This window comes from Strix uralensis, chromosome 1 (genome assembly GCF_047716275.1).
Source record: "Strix uralensis isolate ZFMK-TIS-50842 chromosome 1, bStrUra1, whole genome shotgun sequence".
NCBI classification, from domain to species: domain Eukaryota; kingdom Metazoa; phylum Chordata; class Aves; order Strigiformes; family Strigidae; genus Strix; species Strix uralensis.
This window is the reverse complement of record NC_133972.1, coordinates 28684650-28709529: the sequence shown is the minus strand read 5'-3', so window position 1 is coordinate 28709529 and position 24880 is coordinate 28684650. Positions and strand designations below refer to the sequence as shown.

Sequence of the window (24880 nt, the reverse complement as noted above, 5' to 3'; positions counted from 1 at the left end):
CGTATAGTTACATTTACATAAAAGTCATTGGTGATAACTTTCTTTAGAAAAGAAAAGATTATACTTCAAAATTAGCATAGTGGCACTGATGACGTGATTGGGGGAGCTGATTACAACTTGAAAGGGACACTGTCAAGTAAAATCAGGTAAAGTCACGGTTTTAAACTACAAAAAGCGAAGTCTCAGATCATTTCCAAAATCCTCTGTAAATTTCTGTTATTTTAATCGCCTAGTCTCTCTCCTCCTCTGCAAAATCTGGACTAGCAGTAGAAACACACCTTGTTTAGTTGGGCTGTTTTGTTGAAATACAAACCGGGTACTACTAGAGAATGTTTAAAAAACAAGAGTCAGTCTTTGTTGACGATGGTCCTTTAGTACAAAATCATTCCGATTTTATGTGCCTCTAACCATAACCCATCAAAAGCATTGATGGATTGTGAGATGTCATTCATAGGTGACTGGTGCATCCTGGTTTATGGGTGACGTTCGTTGTCACTCAAGCTAGCACTGCCATCTGCTGATACCTGACGGTAGCTCACTTTAGTATTGATACAAAAAGTGAATTAGCTGTAATCTCTTTGTATCAGTGATGCATACAGAATTAACTCTGAAATACTGTTTGCAGCAAGCTGTTTTCCCCTTAGAGAGGGAGGTACAAGAGCGAGCTGGTAATTCTGGACCACTCAAATGACAAACCTTTCCAGTCACCAAGGAAAAATTAATCTCAGTTTCAGAAAGCCATGGTTTATCCTCTTCCTATGGAATTACTCACTACAAGAGTGTGGGTTGTAAGTGGAGAGAAAGATGAAATTCATGGTGTTCTAATCAAGAACATGGAGGAGCTTCTGTGATTTGGAGTTTGTTTTAAAAAAAAAAAAAATTTAAATCATACAAGTGGTATGGTACTTTTCTACAGATCGCCAGGACCTTGAAGAACCAATGAAAGTGGATAAGCTTCAGGAACCATTGCTTGAAGCACTGAAAATTTACATCCGAAAGAGACGACCCAACAAGCCTCATATGTTCCCAAAGATATTAATGAAAATCACAGATCTTCGCAGCATCAGTGCAAAAGGTACAGTGTATCCCAATAATTCAGCAATAGTGTCAGTGTTACATTTCAGAGGAAACTGGCCTAGAGACCTGGGTTTGTATTTTTTTTAATATATCTAAGAAAGGTCCTTATGACCTTTCTCTTCCCTTCTTCTTTACCTAACTCTCGTGTTAAATTGTTTCTGCTTTAAACATACATGGTGCTATATTCTTCATGCAACTTAAAGTGAAAATGATGTCTTAGGTATGAGTAGATTAGCAAATCATTAGCATGAACTCTGTTAGTCATTTTAAGACAAGATAAAACCCTGAATTAAACCTTTGTTTAATGTTTACAAGGGGGTGTGGGTCAATATGTACTTTGTGTCACTAATGGCTTTCAGAAAACCAAAGTCTGTTTACAGACAGCAGAGAACACTTGTGCATCCAAAATTCCCCTAAACTGTGGTCTGATGTACTGAAGATTTAGAACTGATTTGATCCAGGATTTTGGAGATTGAGCACTTCTAATCCAAACTAACCATGCTTACACATGGATCAGTTTTGTTTTAACATTGTATGTAGTCTTGTGTGTGATTGATTGACCACGTGAAACACACGCAGCCTAAGCGCTATCAGGTAGATTCTCTAAAGCACGGCTGTAGTTGAATGCTTTCATTTCACCAGAGAGGTTCCCCACTTAGCGCTTTGTCCCCGACGTGCGCAGCCTGCGAGGGGAGGGAGGCTGGGCGGCCGTTCTGGAAGTGGCAGTGGACAGTCAGCGCTGTGCCGGTCGTTAGCAGCCGCTGCACTCTGCCCTGTGCTGTGGCTCCCAAGGTTCGTTTGTGTACCCTTGTATCTCCCCAAGCCCCAATTTCAGACGTGTCCGGCTGTTTCCTATCTGTTCACCTCCAGGCTGCTGAGGAGCTGTATCAGAGATGTACGAGCCTGAGTACCGAGAGTCCAAAGTGCTACAATCCTTATTTTTTACAGAGGTTGATGCAGCTCCACCTTCTTGCTAGGCTTACTGAACTAGAGATTTGGTACCACTGATAGATAAGCAAGCACATGAGCTTGTATGTACAGGTACCTATGTAGCTATAGATTGGATTTATGCTTTTGAAAAAATTACTAATTTCATTTGATGTGGTTTTTGAGAAGACTTCAAGGAAAAGAAAACAGCAGCACTCAAATAAATATACCTGTTTTACTTCAAAATCTGAACTGCTACACTTTAAACAATATATATAAAAGTTAAAAGATTAAGCTATAGCTATGTGTTTAAAAGAAGTGAGTGATTTAATTGGATTGACTAGTACCAAAAGAATAACTTAGAAAGGAAACGCCAGAGCTGGAAACAAAAGTATCCTAAAAAGGAACCACTTGCCAGGTTATCTAAAGCTTGTTGTTCACCCTCAAGTAAAGCAAGCTTCATCCAACTGCATCGACAAAATAAACTGACCACACTACTGAGCTATAAAAATATTTAGGGGAGCCCTTTCATTTTACTGTTCTTGCTTGTGAGAAATCTATTTCCACTTTCCTGCTTCTTTGCCAGAGTTCTCGAGCTCCTCAGGAACACAGCTCTATGTTCAGTGCACAAGAAAGGATTCTTCTTCCCATTCTGACATAAGTATTTAACTTCAATTGTGTCATGAATGTTTTATAGTAGAACGATACCATGCCAAAGGATGGGTGATGTCCTGGAGGGGGTGTGTGTCTTGAGTTTCATTTGAAGAGATGTACATTAGAAGGTAATGACTTTTGATGGTACATGATCCCTGAAAGCAATTACCAAAGTAAGCATGAACTGAAAAGACTGAGAATGTCTCCTTATACAACTGTATTCTTCTCTAGCATTAGAAGTATTGTAACAAGAATTAAGTGTTCGTTGGACTGAAGCAAGAGACTGTCTTCTAGGTTGTCTTATCCCAGTATTAAATTGGAAGTTTGCAAGACCTGAAAAATTACCGTGGCTCTACACTGGAATAACCACACAAACACTTGATACTGCGACGGACCCACTCCGTTACATCACAAAGCAGATCTTTAATGTGGCTGAATTCAGTTCATCATCGCTGTTCTGACTACAGATGGTTTTCAGAGAAGCTCTCAGCATAATTCTGCATTAATTTCTTTCTGATTATGGAGCTTGCCCCTTTGTTCCTAGCAGTTGTTTAAGAGGCTCCTTAATCAGCATTTGCTTGGACAGTTGCTCATTGCCTTTGTAGACGATTTTGGAAGCTCCTTGGTGAAGGCACGAACCTACGTGCTCCCACCCACTCTGGGGTTACCACTGTGACTGACAGTGTGCTCTCTCCAGCACATACTTTGGAGCAGCACAGATGAGCAGAGCGTGTCCAAAGGTTCTCTCCTCTGGAATGTGTCTTCAATGACCAGACTATTTTCCCTTTAATTTTGTTGGCTCTTCTTGCCTTCCTTCACTTCTAAAAAGTACAGATTCCTATTCCATTAGACTCAAATTTTAAGATGATCAGGAATCCTATGCAAGGTGTTAGACCAGATATTCGAATGCTGGGGTTTATGGCTATAAATTATCAAATGTTGTCCTGATAAAAAAAATCTTTTTCCCCTCAGCAGCAATATACGTAAAGCACATTCATGCCTTGGTGTGGAACAGAATCTCTACTGTATATCCTCGCGTTATTTGAGGTGCAATTCCAAAATATTCCTGTCTCTTTATGGTCCTTGCCACTCAGTAGCTGAATGTTTATTAACTTACTCTCAGTCCTTCATCTGTGTCCCTTGTTTACAAGAGAACGTTGTACTTACTGAAGCTGTATTAGTGTTACTGCTGCCTGTTGAGGGCTTTCTGAACACACCGCTTGCCTATCGCTATCAGCAGCAGCGTAGAGCAGCTGCAGCAGCTGAACCCTCTTGCTTTACCGATTGGGCCCTTCTTCTCACTGAGAAGTTTTGCCCACTCAGCATTTAAGGCTTCCTGTGTCTGTAGTAACTTATTAAATCCCTAAGGAGGTCCCTCAGAGTTCAGTGCCCAGCGGCAGGCAGGGTCTTGGCCCTTTTTAAACACAGGCTTCCTTCCACTCGTGCCTACTAGTGTCGCCTGGTGCTGCCTGGGAGCACCGAGCTGATGAGTGAACTGCGAGGCGTCTGCCCCTTGGCACAGCCCCCCCGCCATGCCTGCCCTGTTCAGAAGCCTGAGCACATCTTGGGAGCACCAGGCACTATTGTGTGGCTTTGTGGTTGTTTTTTTTTTTCCCTAAACTAGTATTAGTTGTTGGCTCACAGTCTGAGTAGTCAGGATTTATACAGTAATTGTGTTTAATCTTACAGGCACTAGCCGGCAAAGCCATGTCAATATAAAAATACCCATTGTTACACTTGACAAGGCCAAAGGTGGGCAGTTTGCTTCAGTTAAGTCAGATGTAAAGAGTATCAGTGTTTCTGTGGGCTTTTGTGGTTAATTAGCGCAAGAGAAGATGCCTGAAAACTACAGAAGGCAACTTCACAAAAAACATATCCTTTTGCCTGAATTTGTTCTTTTATAAAACAAGGGTTTGTTAAATTCTGATTCTAATTTCAGTTTTCTATATGGGAAAGAAACATTCTGAGTTACATCACTGCAGTTCTCTTACAGGATTTGCCTCGCCTATTTAACACAGATCAGCCAGAATTTTTGTCACTCTATAGTCTTTGCAGATCCAGTACAGACTAAAAATTGTGTTTTCCAGTTTATAAAGACATTATGTGATCACAGTTTAATTCAATTTTTCAATATAACTTAATGTCATTTTGGTTCCTTCTATGAAAAGCAGCCAGTTCATCCAATTTACCTGTACTGTAATATCAGATTCTATGTCATAATTTTAATTTAATCTGTTACGGTGTACTCATCTAACTCCTTTTTCTTGTCATGAACAAAGTAGGTCACTTGCATACAAAACGATGTAAGAAGTATAGTAGGAGACGCCAAACCCATTAAAATAACATACCCTGAAATTACTACTGATGCTGCTAACAAAAAGGAAATGGTATGAATCATACTAACGCAAAGGACTTTTTGGTTTTTTGTTTTTTTTTTTTTAAAGGTGCAGAACGTGTCATTACATTGAAAATGGAAATTCCTGGATCTATGCCACCTCTTATTCAGGAAATGTTGGAGAACTCTGAAGGACATGAACCACTGACACCAACCTCAAACGGAAATACTGCAGAACACAGTCCTAGTATCTCACCTAGTTCAGTGGATAACAGCAGTGTCAGTCAATCCCCTATGGTGCAATAAGACATTTTCCAGCTACTTCAGACATTCCTAATACCTTATGTACAGGGATGAAAAGCAAGAAAAACATTTTTACTGCTGCTTAGTTTCTGGACTTAATATATATATCTATATATGTATATATATATAGATAAAAACTCAACAAGGACCAAGAAATTTTCATATGTATCGATATATACTCCTTGCTGTTTAAACTCTTAAAACTAGAAAATGCAAACTTTTGAAGCTCTAAATCAGCCATTTCATGCAAAAAATAGTTAAGCTTCTGTTTTCTCCTCTGAACATTCAAGATTGCATGGTGACAAGACAGATCTCAAACGTTAAATTCTGGTTGCATTTCTGATGACTTTGTACATACAACTGTATGGCTGTACTTTCCATACTGGATGTTTGGTGCTTTCCTTTTGTCTCTCATACCTAAAACGATCAAGACATCAACCCTATGAAATGGACTACTCTACACATCCAGAAAAGGAAGTTTTAAGGACCGTCTGGTTTAGTTTAATATGAAAACTTGTCTTTGATGCCCTCAATTTGCATCTCCTTCCTTGTAAAAAGTATACAGAAATTCGCTGCACTAGCAGAAAAGACATCAGTATCAGCATTAACTGCCAGCTCAGTTATTCAGATGTCATTTGTTCCACTGGTAATGTCACTTTAAAATTTAAAGATGTGGTTTCTTACCTGGCTGGTGACCTAGCTACACAATTAACTACTGCATTGCTACAGTAATGATAGCCTCCAAGGCAGAAACACTTTTTAGTGTTACCATCTTTTTGTTTACTTGTTCACAAGCCATTAGGGAAACTTCATGGGATGATAACCAGCAGACTCATTTACAGCTTTTGAAGTGGCAAGTCTAGGGTATTTCCTGAAGAATCAACTGCCAGGAATTAGCTGGGTTATCCAGCCTTCCCGGTGCTAGGGAAGTACAGCTAGGACTTCCAGAAACACGAGGAGAGAATCTGCCTTCTTGGCCTTGTTAAATCACCATGAAGCAGAGTGAAAACTGTGGTAGAATGGTTAACAGATTTAAAGTGTCAGTTTCTTAGGTTTCATTTAAAGCACTAGTGGATTTTTTTTTTTATATATTCTAGCAAGTCTGTGATGTACTTTCACTGGCTCTGTTTGTACATTGAGATTGTTTAACAATGCTTTCTATGTTCATATACTGTTTACCTTTTTCCATGGAGTCTCCTGGCAAAGAATAAAATATATTTATTTTAAAAAAAAACCCAACTGTGTAGAAGTAGTCCCTCTAGTCCAAATTTTACACACACACAGTAGTTTTCCATTTTTTAATGTTTAAACTTCATTTCAAAAAGCAGGTTTGCTGTTTGCAACCATGACAATTAAAATGTGCTTTAGCACAGCTGTCTAGAACATCTCTACAAGCCAGTCAGACAAATACATGACATTTCAATGAGTAAAAAAGAGCATAAAACTGTAGGTGTAAGAACAAAATGTTAAAATGCCTACACACAATAATAAAAACCATCAATTACATTATCACATAAAAGAAGTCAAATGTACAAAAGTTTGCGACAGAAGGGACAAAAGGACAACACAAGATATTTGTTGGAAAACATTTGTGTGCTCTTTGGGCACTTAATTAAACATATCAAAATCATCATCTTCATCAGACTCTGCAAAATATTTAACTTCTTTTCTAGCCCGGCCTGTCCGTGGCTTTGGGGCAGTCTCGGAGGCAAAGCCTGACTGAAAGATTTCCACATCAGAATCCTGGTCAAAAGCAGCCTTCTTGGATTTCTTTAGAAAAGAAAAGACAAATCAGTTGCAATGCTACATACATTTTCCCTTTTAATACTGAAAGAAAACTTCTCTAATATCTGATTTCTAAACATACCTAAACTTCCATTATCATATTAGCAACCTATAATAAGAACACACACCTTTATAGATCCCTTAGGTTCTTTTTACAAGGAGAAAAGAGCATAGATGGAACTGACCTTGCTTGGTGTTGACTTGGGTGTTTTCTTCCCAGGGTTGTATTCACCTTCATTTTCTGAACTGGATGCTTTCCTTTTCTTTGCCCCTCGACCTTTTCCTAGGTGAGAGAATACAATTTAACTTTGTTTTCTTTTTCTTTAACTAAAACTCCAGAGTTCAGCAAACTGAAAAAAACCTAGTGAAATTACTCTAGTATCTCTACATGTTAAAGTTCCAATTTAGTTTACAACACAAGCTTCTTCACAATACATTTTATTTTCTCAGTTTTAAAACTTTTATACCTCTTTCCAAGATTACCATTCCCCCTTAGTAATTCAAACTGTCAACTCAAGACAGGGACAAACTTCATTAGATCAGTGACTGCTAGACTTCTGAAGTACAAGTCCTCAGTCACCTTCTGTACTGATTACACAGCATTAATTTACCTTTACTATTTAGTAAATTTACTGTTAACTATCAACACTGGCACATCCTTTACAGACAACTCTGATTACACGGCTTGGTGTGCTGTGTTGTGAGGACTGTTGGCAACTGAGAACTGGAATACCAAAGAATGGGTTTAAAAGTAAGTAGCAATTTCTGGCTAGAATTACTACCAGATTTTTACTGTCTTGTAAAAATCTCAGATCAAAGAAAATAAGCAGTATCTGGTAGAACTGAGGAACAAAAAAAGAGGGGGTTGGAGCTATTAAATACATTCCCAACAGCAAAGGTCAGATAAAAAGTTCAAGTGTTGTTTGTCAAGAAAAGTCAGTACACCATATTTGTCACAGAAAAGACTCATGGATGAGTAATCTACTAGTGATTAATTTACTAATAAATCAGTGTGGTTCTAATTTTAGAGACACTAGTTCTGCTTCCTTATAAAAGTGATTGTGAACCAGTGTTACACAGAGCACAGACGTGAGCGTTGAGCAGCGCAACACCAGAACTCTTACCTTTGGGTGCTGCAGTCTTCTTTGGAATGCCGAATTCTGAATCTGAGTCAGAGTTTACAGTTTCCACCTTCTTGGTCTTGGGAGCTCTTTTAGGTTTAGGGGGCACATCTAGTTTTGCTGTTAGAAGTTAGAGATACTAAATATGTTAAATTCACATATTGGTTAGAAGCATTAAATTTTATTAGATACTCCAATTACAGCATAAATAGCAGATATTAAAACAAGATGAGCGGTTTCTGCACTTGGGGAAAATATACTTCAGCTTTTATGCTAAAACTGCATGGAATAAACAGGAGGGTTCCTATGTGATACTTTGAGATGTATCAGTGCATTCAGCAAGTTCCAGTGGTTTTGATTAAATACTTTTACATCTTTTTGAGCACAAAACAGGTTACCAGTGACTAAAGCAGCAACAGAAGTTCTCCAGGTTGTATACTTTAAACACATTTGGATACACTGCAGCGTTTACAGGTAGAGCTTGCTGCTTGGGACATTTTCACCTTCACAGTGGTACAACTGCAGGACAACCTTCCCTGTGATTACTGCAGGAGTTTGAGAGACAGTGCATGTGACACTGTGACATTGTTTTCTGTCAATCTCAGTGAAAAGGAACTTCAGAAGAAGCAGAAAGGACAAGAAAGGGACATATCTGTGGATTTCTTAGAGAATTTCAATTACTGCTACACAAGTAGTCTTGCCATCTTTAAGACAGTCATTGGTATGTTCACACAATGGGTGACAAGGGATAGAATCACAGAATCATTTAGGTTGGAAAAGACCCTTTAAGATCATCAGATAATGTGCTCTATATGCTTCCAGACAAGTCAGTCTTTTCCAGAAACCTCAGATATGCTACTGCCCAACACTATCAGCCATGAGTACCTCAGAGGTGATGAGACACGTGTAAAAACACTCCAGATAGATACCAGAAATGGGGACATTTGTGAGAACTCAAGCTTTCGTTTATGGTATCACTAGGGGAATGTGCTCAGACAACAAGAGTGTCTCCACAAACTTTTTGTCTATGATGCCTGAAACTGCTACCCACTGGAGAGTCACTGCAAAGACAGTTACATCTTTCCAGCTTTTTGTGATAATACCTACTGGGTAGTCTCCAAGTACCAGGTCCTAACAATACAAAAAATAAAGCCACCTTTGGCATCATGGATGGGAAAAAACATAGTCTTGGCTACAGCAGCATTTCAGGTACGACTTGCGGGGGGGAAGCAACAGTGCTTATAGAAGTCAGGAAGCATATTTGAAACCAACTTGAAACAGGTCTTTCTAGGTATCTCAGCTGGGAAAAAAACAGCTGTATTAGCAAAAAGAAAACTAAATAAACCACAAAGACCTACCACTAAGCCTGGAAAAAGTACACAGCAACTAAAAGCAGAAGGAATACTTTCTAAAAGCATCACCAAAAGTAAGTAGCTAGCTAGTTATCAGTAAAGGAGCGGGCAGTGTTACCTGAAGGTACATAATTTTAGGTCCCATAACGCAACAAAGCCCTTCATACAGGAAAAACCTTTACCAGCATAAGAAACATAGACTAGAGGGCAGGGAAGCAAAAGATTTGGAAGTTTTATCAACTTGTGGATGACAAGCAGAAATTGTGACCAAGAGAGCCTCAGTAGAAAGGATCCATTTTAGATCCAGGTGACATTCAACATCAGGAGCAGAGGTTTAGATGTCCTCCTACAGGACTGTGTATGTTTTGGCCAGGTAATTGTGCTTTGCACTGTTCCTCATGCTGTTAACATGAAATTTGCATACCAGACAGAAGCCGAGTATGCGCCATTGAAAAGTACTACCCAGCACATATACTATGAGATGTAACTATCTTCAGCTGTCCCTGAGTCATCAAGTTTGTTGTTAACTGATGTTAGAAAAGGGGCAGACTTCTCACTGACAAACAAGGAATTGGGGAGAAGGAAATAACTGGAGAAAGCAAGAGAGGTATGACACACTGCCACAAACACTGGACTTGTTCCTCCTTTGAAACAGAGCCTGTCATCACTGGTCAACTCCTGTGAAGTCTGCCTCCAGAACACCAAGTCCAAAGGACAGCAAACCTCTTAATTGCTATCTGGTGGCTAAAGTAATAGTGTCCATGGCTTCCAGAACACACATGTCCCTCTGTGCTAACTCTAGTGGGATTCTGAACCACTACCTTAGATTATACACCTGATGCCTGCACAAGTGGGAAGGATCTCTGACAGCAAGTAGACCACAATCAGCTCAGCCAAGCTCTCCACTAGGTATCATGACATGAAACGGAAGTCTGCAGTGGGGTCAATGTACACGGGCTTTCAAGAAGCCCACGTTTTTGGTAGAAAGTCCAGGAACGGTATCAGTCCTACAGCAGATGTGAAAGGTACATCTCACTTCTAGAATCTCAACAGCTGGGCTGTTCAAGGTGAGTAGCTGCTTATAATCAAAGACTAAGACTGCTTTTCAGATTTCCCTTAGGCTGCTTTTCAGATTTCCCTTAGGCTTACTATAAAGCACTAGAACCACAGACCTCTTGAATAGTGCATGGAAAGCAAGCTCAGCAGTCTCTTATCTCTGTAGTGAACTCAAATTGATCGAAGTCTGAAAAGAAGCTGAACTCATACCTATTCCTTTATTTCTTCTCATTGAGAATGCAATGTGGCTGTACAGATAGCAAGGCACAACAAATGGTTCTTCAGTTTCAGCTCTCTATCCTTACAAATCCAAGCTCTGAAGTCAGAGAAAAATCAAACAACTCTGGAACAATTGTTTCAGCCACACAGCAGGCATTCCCGGTGTGAGGGTGAGTGGATGGAATATTACAACACCAGAAAATGGGTTTTGAAGGGGCTGCTGATACAGGGCATGAAGATGGACTTAGAATCAAGGAGACTACTAGGATACCAGATGACCAATGAACTAAGCATGCTAGGTTATCACTGCACTGTCAAACTGCGATCATGAAACTGTGGCCATGTCTAATCTGGGCGAAGGAGAAGAGATGAAAACTGGTGAAAGCAACCTGTCATACTGTCATGCACTGAGAGGGAGACTGTGTCCCTAAAGCTACTCTGAAGGCAAAAATTAAACTTTTGCTTGAAAGAGAGTCTGTTTACACATATTTTGTGAGTGTCAAGGTTAATTAGAAACTCAGAAACAGATCACAGCTACATTTTAAGGTTTCAAGTTGGTTAATGACAATTCATCACATCCAGGCCTTCAAAAAACAGAGAGGAAAAAAGAGATTGAATGTTAAATTGCATCCATGCCTAGCTACAGCATACACAGTTCTCTCTTGTATTTACTGCAGTACAGAAGTTTAACATAAAAGACTATTGTATTAGAGATCAGCTATTTCTGTAAACAATCTTCATTTATTGTATTATAGAACCTTACTAGCTGAAATTGTTTGAAAAGCATTCAGACATTTGCTGATTCAAACAGTTTACAAATGAGATTAGACACAATGCAGCAAGAAAGAGATTAGAAATAGGGAAACAGTGGGGGAGAGGATGAAAAGATGCTGCAATTCACTGGTACCTAATATATAACACAAGATATTTTTTTTCTCATTGTTAAGAGAGTAAGTTAACTATTGTAACTGGCTGCTTTCTTGCAGATTTTCTCATGATATCTTTTTTGGGAAGAATTAATATATTAAGTTCAGCTGCAAGTTGGTCAAAAGAAGTTTTAAAAAACAAAGGCCACAGTATCACAGGAAAAAAAATGCTTTTGGAGGACAGAAGGTTGAGCAGAAAGGAAAAAAGGAAATTATCTGAAAGACATACAGGAAGAAAGGCAAAGATCTGAAAGCAACAAAATCCCCAGTCTATCATGTGCTAAGAACTGTATTTTTAACCTATTTAAACTACTTTTAGGTAAGAAAAAAACATTATTTTCACCATTAATTATGGCAAATGTCTAGCATAATCTTTAACACATTTAGAAACAAGTCCAAGTCTTTCTCTTAAAAGTAACACTAACAACCAATAAATCAATATTCCCCAACAGACACAGAGCAAAAAAATGTTATTCATACAAATACCCAAGCATAACCACAGAAACAAATCCAAATAATAAACACTTCTTGGAATGGTCCTTAATTCCACAATGTAAGATCCTGCAAGATGTCTGTTCTAAAAGCCTGACTAATAATTGAAAGAATTTATACCTCTGAAGTTAGGGGAGAGCCTTTCAACCTCTGTTTCAAGAAGAGAAACAATTGTGTCAAGTAGAACTTACTGTAGTAGCTTGCTGTGCTGGTTTTGGCTGGGATAGAGTTAATTTTCTCCATAGTAGCTAGTATGGGGCTACGTTCTGCATTTGTGCTGAAAACAGTGTTGATAATGCAAGGATATTGTCATTATTGCTGAGCAGCACTTACACAGAGTCACAGCCTTTTCTACCTCTCACCCCACGCCACCAGTGAGCAGGCTGGGGGTGCACAAGAAGTTGGGAGGGGACACAGCTGGGACAGTTGACCGCAGCTGACCAAAGGGGTATCTCATACCATGTGATGTCATGCTCAGCAATAAAAACCCAGGGGAAAAAGGAGGAAGGGGGGGATGTTCAGAGTTATCGCATTTGTCATCCCAAGTAACCGTTACACGTGATGGAGCCCCACTATCCTGGAGATGGCTGAACACCTGCCTGCTGGTGGGAAGTGCTGAATGAATTCCCTGTTTTGCTTTGCTTGTGTGTGTGGCTTCTGCTTTACCTATTAAACTGTCTTTATCTCAACCCACGAGTTTCTCACTTTTACCCTTATGATTCTCTCCCCCATCCCACTGAGGGGGAGTGAGCAAGCAGCTGTGTGGTGCTTAGTTGCTGGCTGGGGTTAAACCATGACATGTACTTAAGACATAAATATTTCTTGGGGATTCCTCCTTTGCACTAGCTCTCCTTCCTTTTAAAGTAAATAAGTTAGATCCATTATAAAAGACTATCTTCAACCCCAAGGTCATCTTGTTTCACTTATTTCCTGAGAGTAAAAACCCTCCATTAGTTAAACTAATCAAAGGTTGAACACCAACTTCATACGTGGAAAGTATTAAGTTGACACTATAGTAGCCCATGGAAAGGAAGAAATTGGTATCATTAAGGAGCTGGAAGAAGTTCACACCATGTGCTGAATTTCACTGAATTCAAAATAAATGAATGCAGTTCCCACCTCGAAGATAGAAAGAGACAATGCAAAGGTAGAGGAGATTAGTTTTAAAGAAATGGATTGGCTTACAGGACAATCCTATACATACCCTTTTTAGCAGCTACTGTTTTACTTGGAATTTTCTCTGTTTGTTTTGGGGCAAAAGATGATGAGAAAACAGGAGCAGAATCCTCTTCGTCACTGTCCAATTTTGTTGTATCTACAATCATAGAGTATGTCTAGAATAAGATTCATTCACTGCATGTTTTAAATCATCAATATTAATTACATTCAAAATTAATCTCAAAAAAGTGTTTCTGATACTACAGCTAGGCTATGGATGTACTGTGACTTTCTTATCTATGATACAAGCTTTGCTTCTCTAAGGATCAGAACCTCCTTCCCCTTTCTCCTTTACAAATCTGGACATCCTTCTTCTATAACTACTGTGTGAAGTTTGTGTATACCACAAACTCCCTAATATATTCCATAACAGCTGTTATAAGATTAAATAGATCAGTGAACACAAGCTCACCATCATCTGTCTTCTGAGAGTAAGATGGAAAAGAGAAGATGTTTCCAAAATCTTGATTTTTCTTGTCTTGAGATGTTTTTCTACTTCCAGACAGGAAAAAGAAATTCTATGAGTTGCATTAACTACATACTGAAGTATGTAGGCATTATAATAGCCATTTGAAATTAAATTCCTATTTTAGTACTACAAAGCATTTCTAGCATTTTTGTATATGCTTGCAGCCGTCAAACCCCTAAAACCACCATTCAGTCATGAACTTCAGGCATTTAAAATTAACAGAATTACACTTTTTCCAATAGTTCTGCATACCAGACTGGCACAAGATGGAAAACAGAGACTCTTACAAAAGGCAGTTTAACAGATGATATTACTGACAGCATACCATAATTTGATAAGTCATGTTTACCTCTGCATAGGTCAGCTGCAAGGCTGAGAATATACACTTTAATTCCTCCCCAGAAATGTATAAATTTTATTTTACATGGTACATGTAGAGTAATAACAGGTTGATGTTTCTCAGTTTTGTTCAGACACCTCTGCTTCAGAAAAAATTATTAGTAATGAAATACTGCTGAGTTACAGTACTTACTCTGGAGATGGCTTTGATTTGGCTGGGGAGAAATCATATTCATCTTTTTCTAAACTGTCTGAAGGAACAAACTCATCCTCTCTGTCATTTGTAACTGGAGAGGCTTTTACTTTGAGCTCATCCAAATCATTGTTATTGTTGGCATCATCATCATCATCGGGATCATCTTCTTCTTCTGAGAAGTCAAAAGTATACTTGGGCCTCTCAGCTAAAAAAAAAAAAAAAAAATCACATATAAACACTTTTCAAGATAGCTGTTTATGTTAATACATAAATAAAGTGGAAGTCCCTAAACAATCCCTGACTCAGAGTATACAAGACAAAAGGCTGGGGGGAAAGAAATTTTTTGAGCCTGGAAGAAAAAAGGGATATGAAGTGTTACCAAACATCTAACACCACTTGTGGCTTGCTCAGACACCTTCAGCTAACAGCATTACAGAGACAGCACTGCGTAAGTACTTTTAAGGAAGGAGAATCCCTCACTTCAAGTTTTCTTGAATCTATCATTTGAACATTCTTCCTAATCCAGTGCTTGAACAATTGATCAACAATTTTCCAGAAAACCCTGTGTTCTTCTTAAACTATCAAATGTTTATGTGTATTTTCCAAAGTTTCAGTCTCTGATATTTTTGCCTTTCAATGGACTGTTCAGAGTTTTTTTGATAAATTTTTACCAGCCATTTGGGCTTTGGGGCCTTATTTGACAGTATAATTGTGTTAAGAGTAATTTTTTTGTTTGTAATGGTATTATCCTCTCTTTCTTGTATAATTCACTAGTTTTGTGAGTAATTTCTACTCTAGTGTTTAGAATAAAGGAAAAGATTTCTGAACCAAGTTAAAAAGTCTTTCATATCAACTCTTAAGTTCCAGGTCTTGACATTAAGAGTTTTTTCACTAACTGCACAGTGAAGAAAATGTAATGCAAGCTATCTGTAGGAGATAAAAGTCCTAAAGGAAGGCTATAGTCAAAGGAAAACATAGGTTTGTAGTTGAAACTTTCAGTCACACTGGGCAATTCACAAAAGCTTGGGTACCTGCAGCTCTCCTAAGCAGAGAGTCTCTTGGAATAATCACAGGCTCGTTCTCTTCTAAATCACTTTCAGACTTGGATTCATCATCTGACCATGGGTTTCGTTTCTTCACTTTTTTTGCACTGGATTTTGTAGATGATGGTGTTCTTCTTACCCTAGTACCTGCCACAAGTTAAAGCATTTACTACAGTCAGAGTAAAAAATATTTTCATCTCTTCTAATTGTTCATGATGCATAAATTTTTATCTTTAAAAGTTCTCCTTTAAATGTTGCAAATTTTCTTCTCCTTCCTGAAGAAAAATTTAATGTGATGAACAGATTTCACACAGAACCTGACCTGCTGTTGACAAAACAATTTGTTTTATAACTGAAAAACACAGAAGTCTCTAATTTGAAGTTTTAGCTCCTCTGCAGTCAAACTTCCATTTTTTTTAAAGGTTGCTGGGGTTTTCCAGGAAAAGAACAAGCAGTTTCCCATTATTCAGGAAACATGATCAGGAACAGTTATTGGCAAAATCCAATTAACATGGGAAGCAGAGGATACCCTATCGGGGGGTAACAATGCAGTCAGTCAACTGCAGGGCAAGCTCAGGTCAAGCTGGGCTAATTGGTTCTGGCTCAACCCCGGACAGGGTACATTTGAGCTGCATGTAGACAACTCAGTCATAACTGTACTCAGTTAATCTATTCAGGTTGGATAATCCCCTGAATAATTAAAACCAGATCTTATCTCAGAAGAAGTATTTCCGTAACCACTTTTTATTCCTTTTTTCAAAACCTCATACTTAAACCTTCTCTTTTGTCATTAGCATTCCTTTTTTTTGCTGCTCCCTCCATTACTATATATTTCTCAAACAGTAATAATAAATTCCTACTAACAGAGGAAAAAGGAAAGTTAACACAGACATTGATTAGTCTGCCAAGCCATAACATGCATAACTTTTAAAAAGTCAGAATGACTGAATATGTCAATAGGAAAATATATTTATTTAATCAAGTTTTACAATCTATACTATTACTCAGACTGAAGATGAGTGCCGTGTCCTCCTTCAAGGTCAGAGAGCTTGCAAACTAGAAATTTCAGTTTGCACAGAATTAGTCTGATTATGTAAAAATAATCTATTTTCGACTCACAAATTCAAATATGTAGACCCAAAAAAAATCAAATGTAGAAAACGTAAATCCACCACCCCCAGAAAAGCAGCTTACATAACAGAAATTTCAGCAGAGTACTTTCAAGTACTTCTCTTTAGGGAAGAATATCAGATGAAGTAGTGATTACTGTGGTATATATCCCTTCTCACTATGTGTTAAAAATATATTTAATGCCCAACTAGTATATACAACTAAGGTTAACTATGACTGTGTAAGGGTCTTACCAGGCTCCTTCTTCTCTCTCTTAGGTTTAGGGGTTTTAGCTGCCGCGGCTGATGTATTCAATGAGTCATCCCCACCACCCTCAGCTGGCACACCACCAAATTCTTCATCAAATTCCATTTTTATTGCTAAAGAATCAGTTTCACCCTAAACATATATAAAAAGGTTGGGCAAAATAAAATAAATTATACCTTTATATGTCAAGATAGGACTGGAATAATTTCGTAGAAGATAATAAATGAAAGTAGACTGGTATATTGACATTTGTTGAGCAGTCTTTGGAAAGAAGAAATTGCAATAAAAACACCTGAACAATAAGTAGTCAAGAGGCTTGCAAATGTAAAAAATCCAGTATTAACTTCCTCATGCATTAGGTCAGCAAAACAGTATAAATACAGCAGTAATGAGGTCTAGCAGTTCGGATTTATGCTACTAGAGTAGAAAAATATAGCATTTAAATAATACATAATCTTAACTATAGCAATATTTCTGATTTACCTTTTTCTTTTTCAACAATTTCCTACTGGCATCAGCTTTCATGGCAGATGTAATCTGTGGAACTATTCTTCTGCCAAATGGTGACGGCATGGTCTCTTCCAACTGAAGCTTCTTCATTTTGGGTTTACCAACTTTGCCTTTTATTGGTTTGCCAACCATGCCAGCCAAAACATCTTCTCTTTCTTGTGCTTCTACTTTCTAACAAATAAGGAGGGGGTTGGGGGCAGGGAAGAACACATTCTTTTTTAATGAGAACAAAGTGGAACATAGTGATTATTTATGATTAATCTCATTTTAACATGGAGCATAAGAGTCTCCTTAATTCTCACTTGAATTGTAACACACTTTCCAGTAATAGAAAACCAACCACTTTATCTTGGTAAATTCTTCATTACCCTGGTACAGTTAAAAACTACTTTTATTCAAGATTAAATAAATATGAACTTTTGGACACTGCTAGAAATCTTTCTTTTATTAAGTTTCTATTTCTCATGTATGTGTCTGGGTACTGATGTAATTTTCAGTGTTTCAGTGTTTAATTTAAGCAGCTAGTTTCTAGAGTAATTTTTAAGGCACATTTTCCAGTTCTTTAATCAGCTTTTTTCACAGTATGAACATATAGCTGAAATACAGACATCAGAACAGAACATTTCCAATTGCAGCTGTACCACGAACATACAGAGAAATAAAACATCTTACTTGTATTATCCTGTGTTACTTCAAAAGATTACATCAGCCCCTTTCAGGCAACATTCAAAGCTGAGGCTCAGTAAGTTATTCACCAATTGGAATTTACCTTTTTCCAGAGTTACTGATGAGGCAAAGTAAGAGCCCCTCATATAGTACTTATGGTCTACACACTTCATTCCTACATGTACAGCTTTGCATTTGACAATACTTATTGCCTCACAACCAATTAGATCATGTAGAACTACTATAATTATTACTATAACAAGTTACTACTCCCATTTTTTTGTGTCATCTGAAAACAAATTTTCTCCTGGTAATTTTTCTTTTTTTAGCATCACTGACTTGGAAAAAACATTAAATTGTATAGATGCAAGAGACAATCCCAGAGGAACACAACTAGGAACACAAATGCCCAATAATGATTTCCCACTTATCACTATATTTGGAGGTCTATCTGCTTTTAATCCAAAATGCGGTGGTTTGGGTTTTTTGCTTAAATTTTAATACTTTTAATTAAATGAATTTAAATTTAATATTTTTAGAAAGATAGGTAAAATAAAACATACTTCAAGCTCTTCAACAAAGGCCGCTAAATCTTCTTTCCAGAGATCTGAAGAAGATTTCCTTTTAAGGTCATTTAGTTCTCTCTCCTAAAACATGAAAGCAGTATGTAGATTGTAAGTTACTAAGTTAGAACTAAAGTAAATACCGTCGAAACTGAATATTTAGTTAGACACATCAGTAATTACTATATCATTTTAGAACATGCCTTCCATGGTGTACCAACCTTTGAATCTCTCTGCTTAATTAACTCTTCTACTTTCTCTTTTGTGAGCGACCACAAAGACATGTTTAAGATATAGTTAAAGTCAGGGCCAGAAGTTGAGCCAGAAGCAGAGGAAGCATCATCATTCGGGTTCTGTGGGTCCTCCTCTTCTGCTGCCTAAAGTGAAATATTCACAATTATAAGTATTAATAATCTTAGTTCTATGCACGAACTGTAACACTCCAACAAAGCACCACCATAGAGTAGTATGGTGTGCCCTCATAGATTCAATAACCTTAATATTTTCTGGACCTTTCCAAAAGGCCATGTTCCTGTGACCTTCTACAGTTGGATTATTTAATCATTTGATTTAAGAAAACAAATCTGAACCTAATGCTAGCCGTATGCCTTGTATGTTGGCTACAGGCATTGGTATCATCCTAGCTATCTCACAGGTTGAGATCTTTGCCCTTGGGATAGTCATGTCTATCTGTTTCTTTAGAAATGAGCACAGTCTTCCGGATAAAAACTGCTATCAAAGCCCTGAATGTACAAACTGTGGTTTGGAAGTAGATCAAAATTTCTCATAATAATATTTTTGTTCTAAAACCCAACACAATGCATGGAGTTAAAATACAGTAGTAGAAAAAAAAGCAAAGCAAATCAAATGAAAAACGAATAGCAAAAGCAGTGGCAATGGCACAGAAAAGGGTGGCTGACAAAAATTTTAAGTTGCTTTTCAGAGTAGTTTCATCTTCCCATAGTAAAGCATGAAATTAAACTTGTCACATATCTCTTTTGGAACAGTTAAAAAACTCTTGGGTTTTAAAAAAGCAGAAATAAAGTAACTTTATTAAAATAAGTTCAAAAGTCATAGCTTTATAATATTCATGTTTCATTACAGAAAACTGATGAATAAGTTGTATAGAATAATTACATTTTGCAATCAAATGACAAATAAGTAATAAGAGGAAAATCAGTTATACGTGTCGGGTAACTGATGCAGCATTTTACGTATGAGAAAGTCAGTCTTTATGTATTAGTCAGAAATCGAGTTGCCAGTTTCGATTTGGGTACATTAAGAAATTCAAACCTCTGCATTCTTATTTTCAGACTTATATTATCTAGTTTCCTAAGAATTATCCATATACGATACCAATATTATGTGACAGTATTTTTGTACAAGTTTAATGTGTTTTTTAAAATGGAAGCCAATAAGGAGTAATGAATAACCTTTTTTAAAGTGTTATGTGTGTTATAAATTAAGTTAGACTACTAGAAAACAACTGTCTGAATAAATTAATATAATTTATAACATTAACAGCATCAAACATATCCAGAGATTTCAGATTATTACCTTTTCCTGTGCTTCTTTCCAGGCTTTTACTGGATCAGATTCATAACCTCTCTGGACCAACATCTGAATTAGATCTCTTTTTGATCTGTTCTCTACAAGACACACACACAAAATCAGGTTAAAAAAAAAAAAAAAAGAAAAAAAACAGTGTCGTGAAAAGAAATGTCTTACATGCAAGTACATTCTATTATATTTAAATAATTTTCAGATTTTCCCCCGATGTTACCAATTCTAACTTACATTTACTCACCTATGGTAATTTTTCCTTGTATCTTCTCCAGAACAAAACGAGCTTGATTGTTAAGCTTGGTAGATTCTGCACCCAGCATTCCCACAAGCCACTCCTTGCGTAAACTATAATAATGTAATCGCAAATCAAAGAACTCCTTCAAGATGTCCTGCACAGTTTCATACTTCTTTAAACATCCCATATGATCAAACAGCACCTACAAAATACATAATATACTGCTTGAGAGAGGTTGCATAACTCAAACTTTGTTAACCTTTGTGTACAAGTTTATTTCTATTGCACATATACATGCACTGAACAAAAAGCGTTACTTTGAAGACTGTGAACTCAAACCTTACTATGGAACTACACAGCACATAGCTGGAGAGATTTTATTTCTATTCACAAGTAGATTTAAGATGAGATTTATGGTAACACATTCAAACAAGAAGATAGCTATATAGAAAAATATGCCTAAATTCAGTTGAATGACTAATTTTATTTAAATATTAAAGCACAAGTCCAGTAGCACCTAATGATTCACAACTATTTAACATAACAGTTGAAAAGCATCTTTAACCATCTTTCAGTTCAACTAGGAAATCTGCCACTTTTCAGCTGAGAAAACTGCCACCCTTCAAGTTCAAGCACAAAGTAAGAAATCAGTTTTACATCATAGGTGGAATCAGTCCTGCCTGACTTCTGACATCTCCAGTTTAGACATTTATAGGTGAACTAGTCACCCAAGGTGCCTTCAGCTAAAAGAAATAAACCCCTCTAGAGGGCAATTCATCTTCCTAAAATACCTATTTGGGAGTTGAGTGAACAATGACTAGCTCGCATAACTTGTTAAGATGGTTACACTAGAGCAGATTAATTCCTACACATATACAGAAAGCAGCCCTTACTATTTATTTTGGTAGGCAGAAAACACAGGATTAAGCTACAAAACATTTTGTAATCTGTTAAATGTTAATTTGAAGACAGATTCTGACAGTAGTTCATACGGTTGTTTAAACCTGTGAGAAATATTATCACCTTGATTTGGTAGATTCACTTTTCAAACACAATCTACAAAATGAGTTGAGCAAGGCCTTTTTCCTCTTCCAATTCTATGGTCTTTAATTTATTTTTAACCTATTTTCACATAGCTTTTGATTTATAGAAAAATAGCAACAGTAATGGTATTTTTGCTTTGTGATAACATCTGAAAGTAGTATCTGCCATAAAAAAAATAAATTGCTTTTTCAGTCTCTGTAAAGACAGATCGTTTGGAAATATTCTGGCAGAAATGATCTTACAATTCAAATCCCTCTCACAATAGACAGATGTGTATTTACTCACATTCTTACTCCCATCTTGCTACAAGCAAAAATATACCGTATGAGTCATTTACATCACTGTTATGTCTTCAGCAGCTTAACGATAGTGTTTTCTATACCCTACAACCTAAACCAGGATTTATGTTGGTGGAAACACTGAATCATTTTACTCCTATTAGAAGATAAATAGTCCTGCATAAAGTGCAATTTTGAAAACGTAACTTGTCTCAAGTTTAAAACTCAAATCTAATTATAATACGGCAGAAAGTTATTTGTATGATCTACTTTACATTAGCTATTTTTGGTTTTCATTTACAGGAATTTTCAGTCACAGGAAACTAAGCACCTCGAGCCTGTCTAATCTGGTTTGAAAGATTCGTCAGGACCGAAATGGATTTGCTGATCCATACTGACTTAATATTTGTCATCACTACAATTTTCTACTATTCAGACAATTTCAAATACACAATACATTGTTCAATACCAAGTACCAAAGTACACTACAAAAACATTTGTGTTTAAAACAAGCAACAGTAAGGATTCTGATAGTCAAACATGAAAAAGTTACCATAGAATTACAAGTAAGACTTGTTTGAAGCTTAAAGACTTTGTGCAATCCAGCAGCTTCTGCCTGTGCAAGTTTTTCTTCTGTCATCTTCACAACAAATTTCACAGTTGTATCAGTGTGGTATTCCTTATAGTCAGAAATTAATGCTGGAGTTTTTTCAGTTCCGTTCAACATAGGTTCTAGAACCTGTTCTTTGTACACCTAATAAAAATAGGGTAGCAAAAACCAGAAACACTTCTTAAAATCCCTAATTCCTTAAACCAACTGAACAACATAAGATTTCAAAGCTTTATGCATTGCATCTGATACCTGTTACAATTTACAGAACCAGTATAACCTGCAAAATGCAGGTCAAGACTAGCACAAACATAAGAGGCATCTAACAAGGACAGAAAGTCTACTCAAAAGAAAAAGGATTAAATATTAATTCAGCAGGAGAAGCAAGTATTCTTTGTAGTATGGACAGTAGATGGCACAAGTAGAAAACCATCTTCTACAAAGGCACACAAAAGAATGAAACCACGTTCCCTTCCATGTACGTATAAATCATCAGAAATTGTGTTAAAAATTCACGTAGATGTAGAATTAAATAATTTAGTACGGAACTTTTTCTTGGTTTTTATGTAAATGTATTTCACTGTTACTTACCTGGGTCCATGTCCTTACAGGAAGCTCTGTAATTTCTACTGTGTTCCTGTCCACCACAAATATTTCACCACTGACTACATACTGGTTTTGACCAAGTTCCTGAATGGTTCCTTTGAAGTTTTTGTAGTTTGGAAGCTGAAATTGCAAAAACCAGCAAGTGGTAATAATCTTTATAATAAAATATCAGAAAAATATTTCTCTCTCATACACCATACAGTTATCACTTTATATTGCACTAATCCATCAACCAGCCTCTCATGCCTGTGAAAATTTTAAGTCATAGGAAAAATACTAGAGAAAAAACAGAATACACACACGCAAGTGACAGAAGCTAGTATCTTAACGTCTACAGAGTAGATAAATGATTAAGAAGAAGCAGCTGAACCCAGTGAGGTGGTGGGGTTTTTGTTTTGTTTGTGGGTTGTCTTTTTTCTTTCTTTTTTTTAAAGAAAACTGCAAGCCCAGATAAGGCATGACAGAAAGTAGATTAACACCCCAGTTTCACAACAACTTTACAGAAGTGGTGCTACCTCCCCTAACTATTTTCTCATTCTTGTGCTGTTTGGCAAAGATAGTGGAACCCATCCAGTTTAAAAAGTAACTAACAGGGTGGGGAATTTTTTTTAACTGAATTGATTCCCTTATCCAGCTTACCATGCAGCCACAAACACATACCAGCATACAGAAAGGAGCTAGATGGAGGCAGAACTGCCTCTTTCAACCACAATGAAGCTTCAATTGACTGTGAGACTACACAGAAGGCCTAGGAGTCCTAAAGGAAGGGCAATGGATTTCATTAATTAAAAAAAAAAGTCTATGCATTGTTCCCAAGAATTTGCAAAAGGAAATATGTCATGAAAATAGACACTACACACTCAGTGAACTGTGATCTAAATAGAGAAGAAAAGATGTTTCTGCTTCTGTGACTTGGTAAACACAGCAAAGTAGCAATATCCATCAGCTGTAAAGGTTGCATTATCTGTATTTTATCTGTTGGTTACAGATATTCTGGGTCACCCAGGTATTCTTCCTGTCCAATTTTTTTCAAGTATACACCACTTCTGAGACTTATTAAATTTTATATAAAGAAAGAGAAGCTAGTTGCAGTTCAGAAGCTGCTGATTTTCTTGAACAATGACAGTATCTTCTCCTATCCTTACAGGTATATAAAAGAGAGTGCAAATCAGATAAGGCAGAAGAAACATTAAGTTTGGCTGAAGTAGTAGCACCTTCAAAAACGAAAGAGTGGTACAACTTTTTACTCCACTGCCATGTCATAACTACCCTGTAAGACTTGCAACTGTGAAGGATTACACTCAGCAGAATGAAGAGAAAGTCCTCTGATATAATTGGAGAAATACAAATTGCAATGTTTCTGCTTCAAGGTGAACTTCCCCAGCCTCATTCCAACAGTCAAGTAAAGCTCCTAAACAAAATTACTGGGACAATCCAACTCAGATGTTCCAATAAGCAAGCATGTATAGAGTGATATGATTTCATTTTGAAAGTACAAAATAAGGTTTGTTTAGCAAACATACAGAATGTCAGTATATACTATTATTTTTACCATTGGGTGGGGATCTAAGCCATCCAGCATCCGTCTGACATTGTTTACAATCTCTCTGGTATCATAGTTTGGAAGTTTGCAAGCCCATCCAGTACCAATTCCTTCAGCTCCATTTACTAAAACCATAGGAATGATGGGAATATACCATTCAGGCTCTACACGTTGGTTGTCATCATAAAGGAATTTAAGCAAGTTGTCATCCACTGATGGAAAAAGCAGTCTTGCTAAAGGGCTTTAAAAATGAAAAAGAAGAAAACAGTTTAACTAGAGTCCAGTAAGTATATAATGCTTTAACAGCCTATTTGTAGATGTTTCTCATGTCTTCCTTTCTCTTTGCCATTCTGAAGCTGAAAATACAATG

At 37.1% G+C, this 24880-nt stretch overlaps 2 protein-coding genes across 5 annotated transcripts in view; one reads left to right on the top strand and one right to left on the bottom strand.

Moving 5' to 3' along the window:
* Nucleotides 1–6530, top strand: part of RARB (retinoic acid receptor beta) — a 319544-nt gene extending 313014 nt beyond the window's left edge. For both annotated transcript variants that reach the window (XM_074861024.1, XM_074861028.1), the window contains 2 exons: nucleotides 917–1075; nucleotides 5103–6530. In XM_074861024.1, coding sequence (XP_074717125.1) covers nucleotides 917–1075; nucleotides 5103–5299 — 356 coding nt within the window. In that variant the 3' untranslated portion in view covers nucleotides 5300–6530. The remainder of the gene's footprint in view (nucleotides 1–916; nucleotides 1076–5102) is intronic.
* A 50-nt stretch (nucleotides 6531–6580) lies between these two features.
* TOP2B (DNA topoisomerase II beta) overlaps nucleotides 6581–24880 on the bottom strand; it is a 67837-nt gene continuing 49537 nt past the window's right edge. For 2 of the 3 annotated variants that reach the window (XM_074861013.1, XM_074860999.1), the window contains exons 21-36: nucleotides 24520–24751; nucleotides 22953–23087; nucleotides 22305–22505; nucleotides 20436–20631; nucleotides 20186–20277; nucleotides 18850–19005; nucleotides 18629–18712; nucleotides 17373–17570; nucleotides 16877–17021; nucleotides 15501–15659; nucleotides 14467–14674; nucleotides 13878–13960; nucleotides 13452–13562; nucleotides 8206–8322; nucleotides 7267–7364; nucleotides 6581–7066 (exon numbers count right to left, since the gene is read on the bottom strand). In XM_074861013.1, coding sequence (XP_074717114.1) covers nucleotides 6905–7066; nucleotides 7267–7364; nucleotides 8206–8322; nucleotides 13452–13562; nucleotides 13878–13960; nucleotides 14467–14674; nucleotides 15501–15659; nucleotides 16877–17021; nucleotides 17373–17570; nucleotides 18629–18712; nucleotides 18850–19005; nucleotides 20186–20277; nucleotides 20436–20631; nucleotides 22305–22505; nucleotides 22953–23087; nucleotides 24520–24751 — 2377 coding nt within the window. In that variant the 3' untranslated portion in view covers nucleotides 6581–6904. The remainder of the gene's footprint in view (nucleotides 7067–7266; nucleotides 7365–8205; nucleotides 8323–13451; nucleotides 13563–13877; nucleotides 13961–14466; nucleotides 14675–15500; nucleotides 15660–16876; nucleotides 17022–17372; nucleotides 17571–18628; nucleotides 18713–18849; nucleotides 19006–20185; nucleotides 20278–20435; nucleotides 20632–22304; nucleotides 22506–22952; nucleotides 23088–24519; nucleotides 24752–24880) is intronic. The other variant, XM_074861004.1, reaches the window with a different exon arrangement.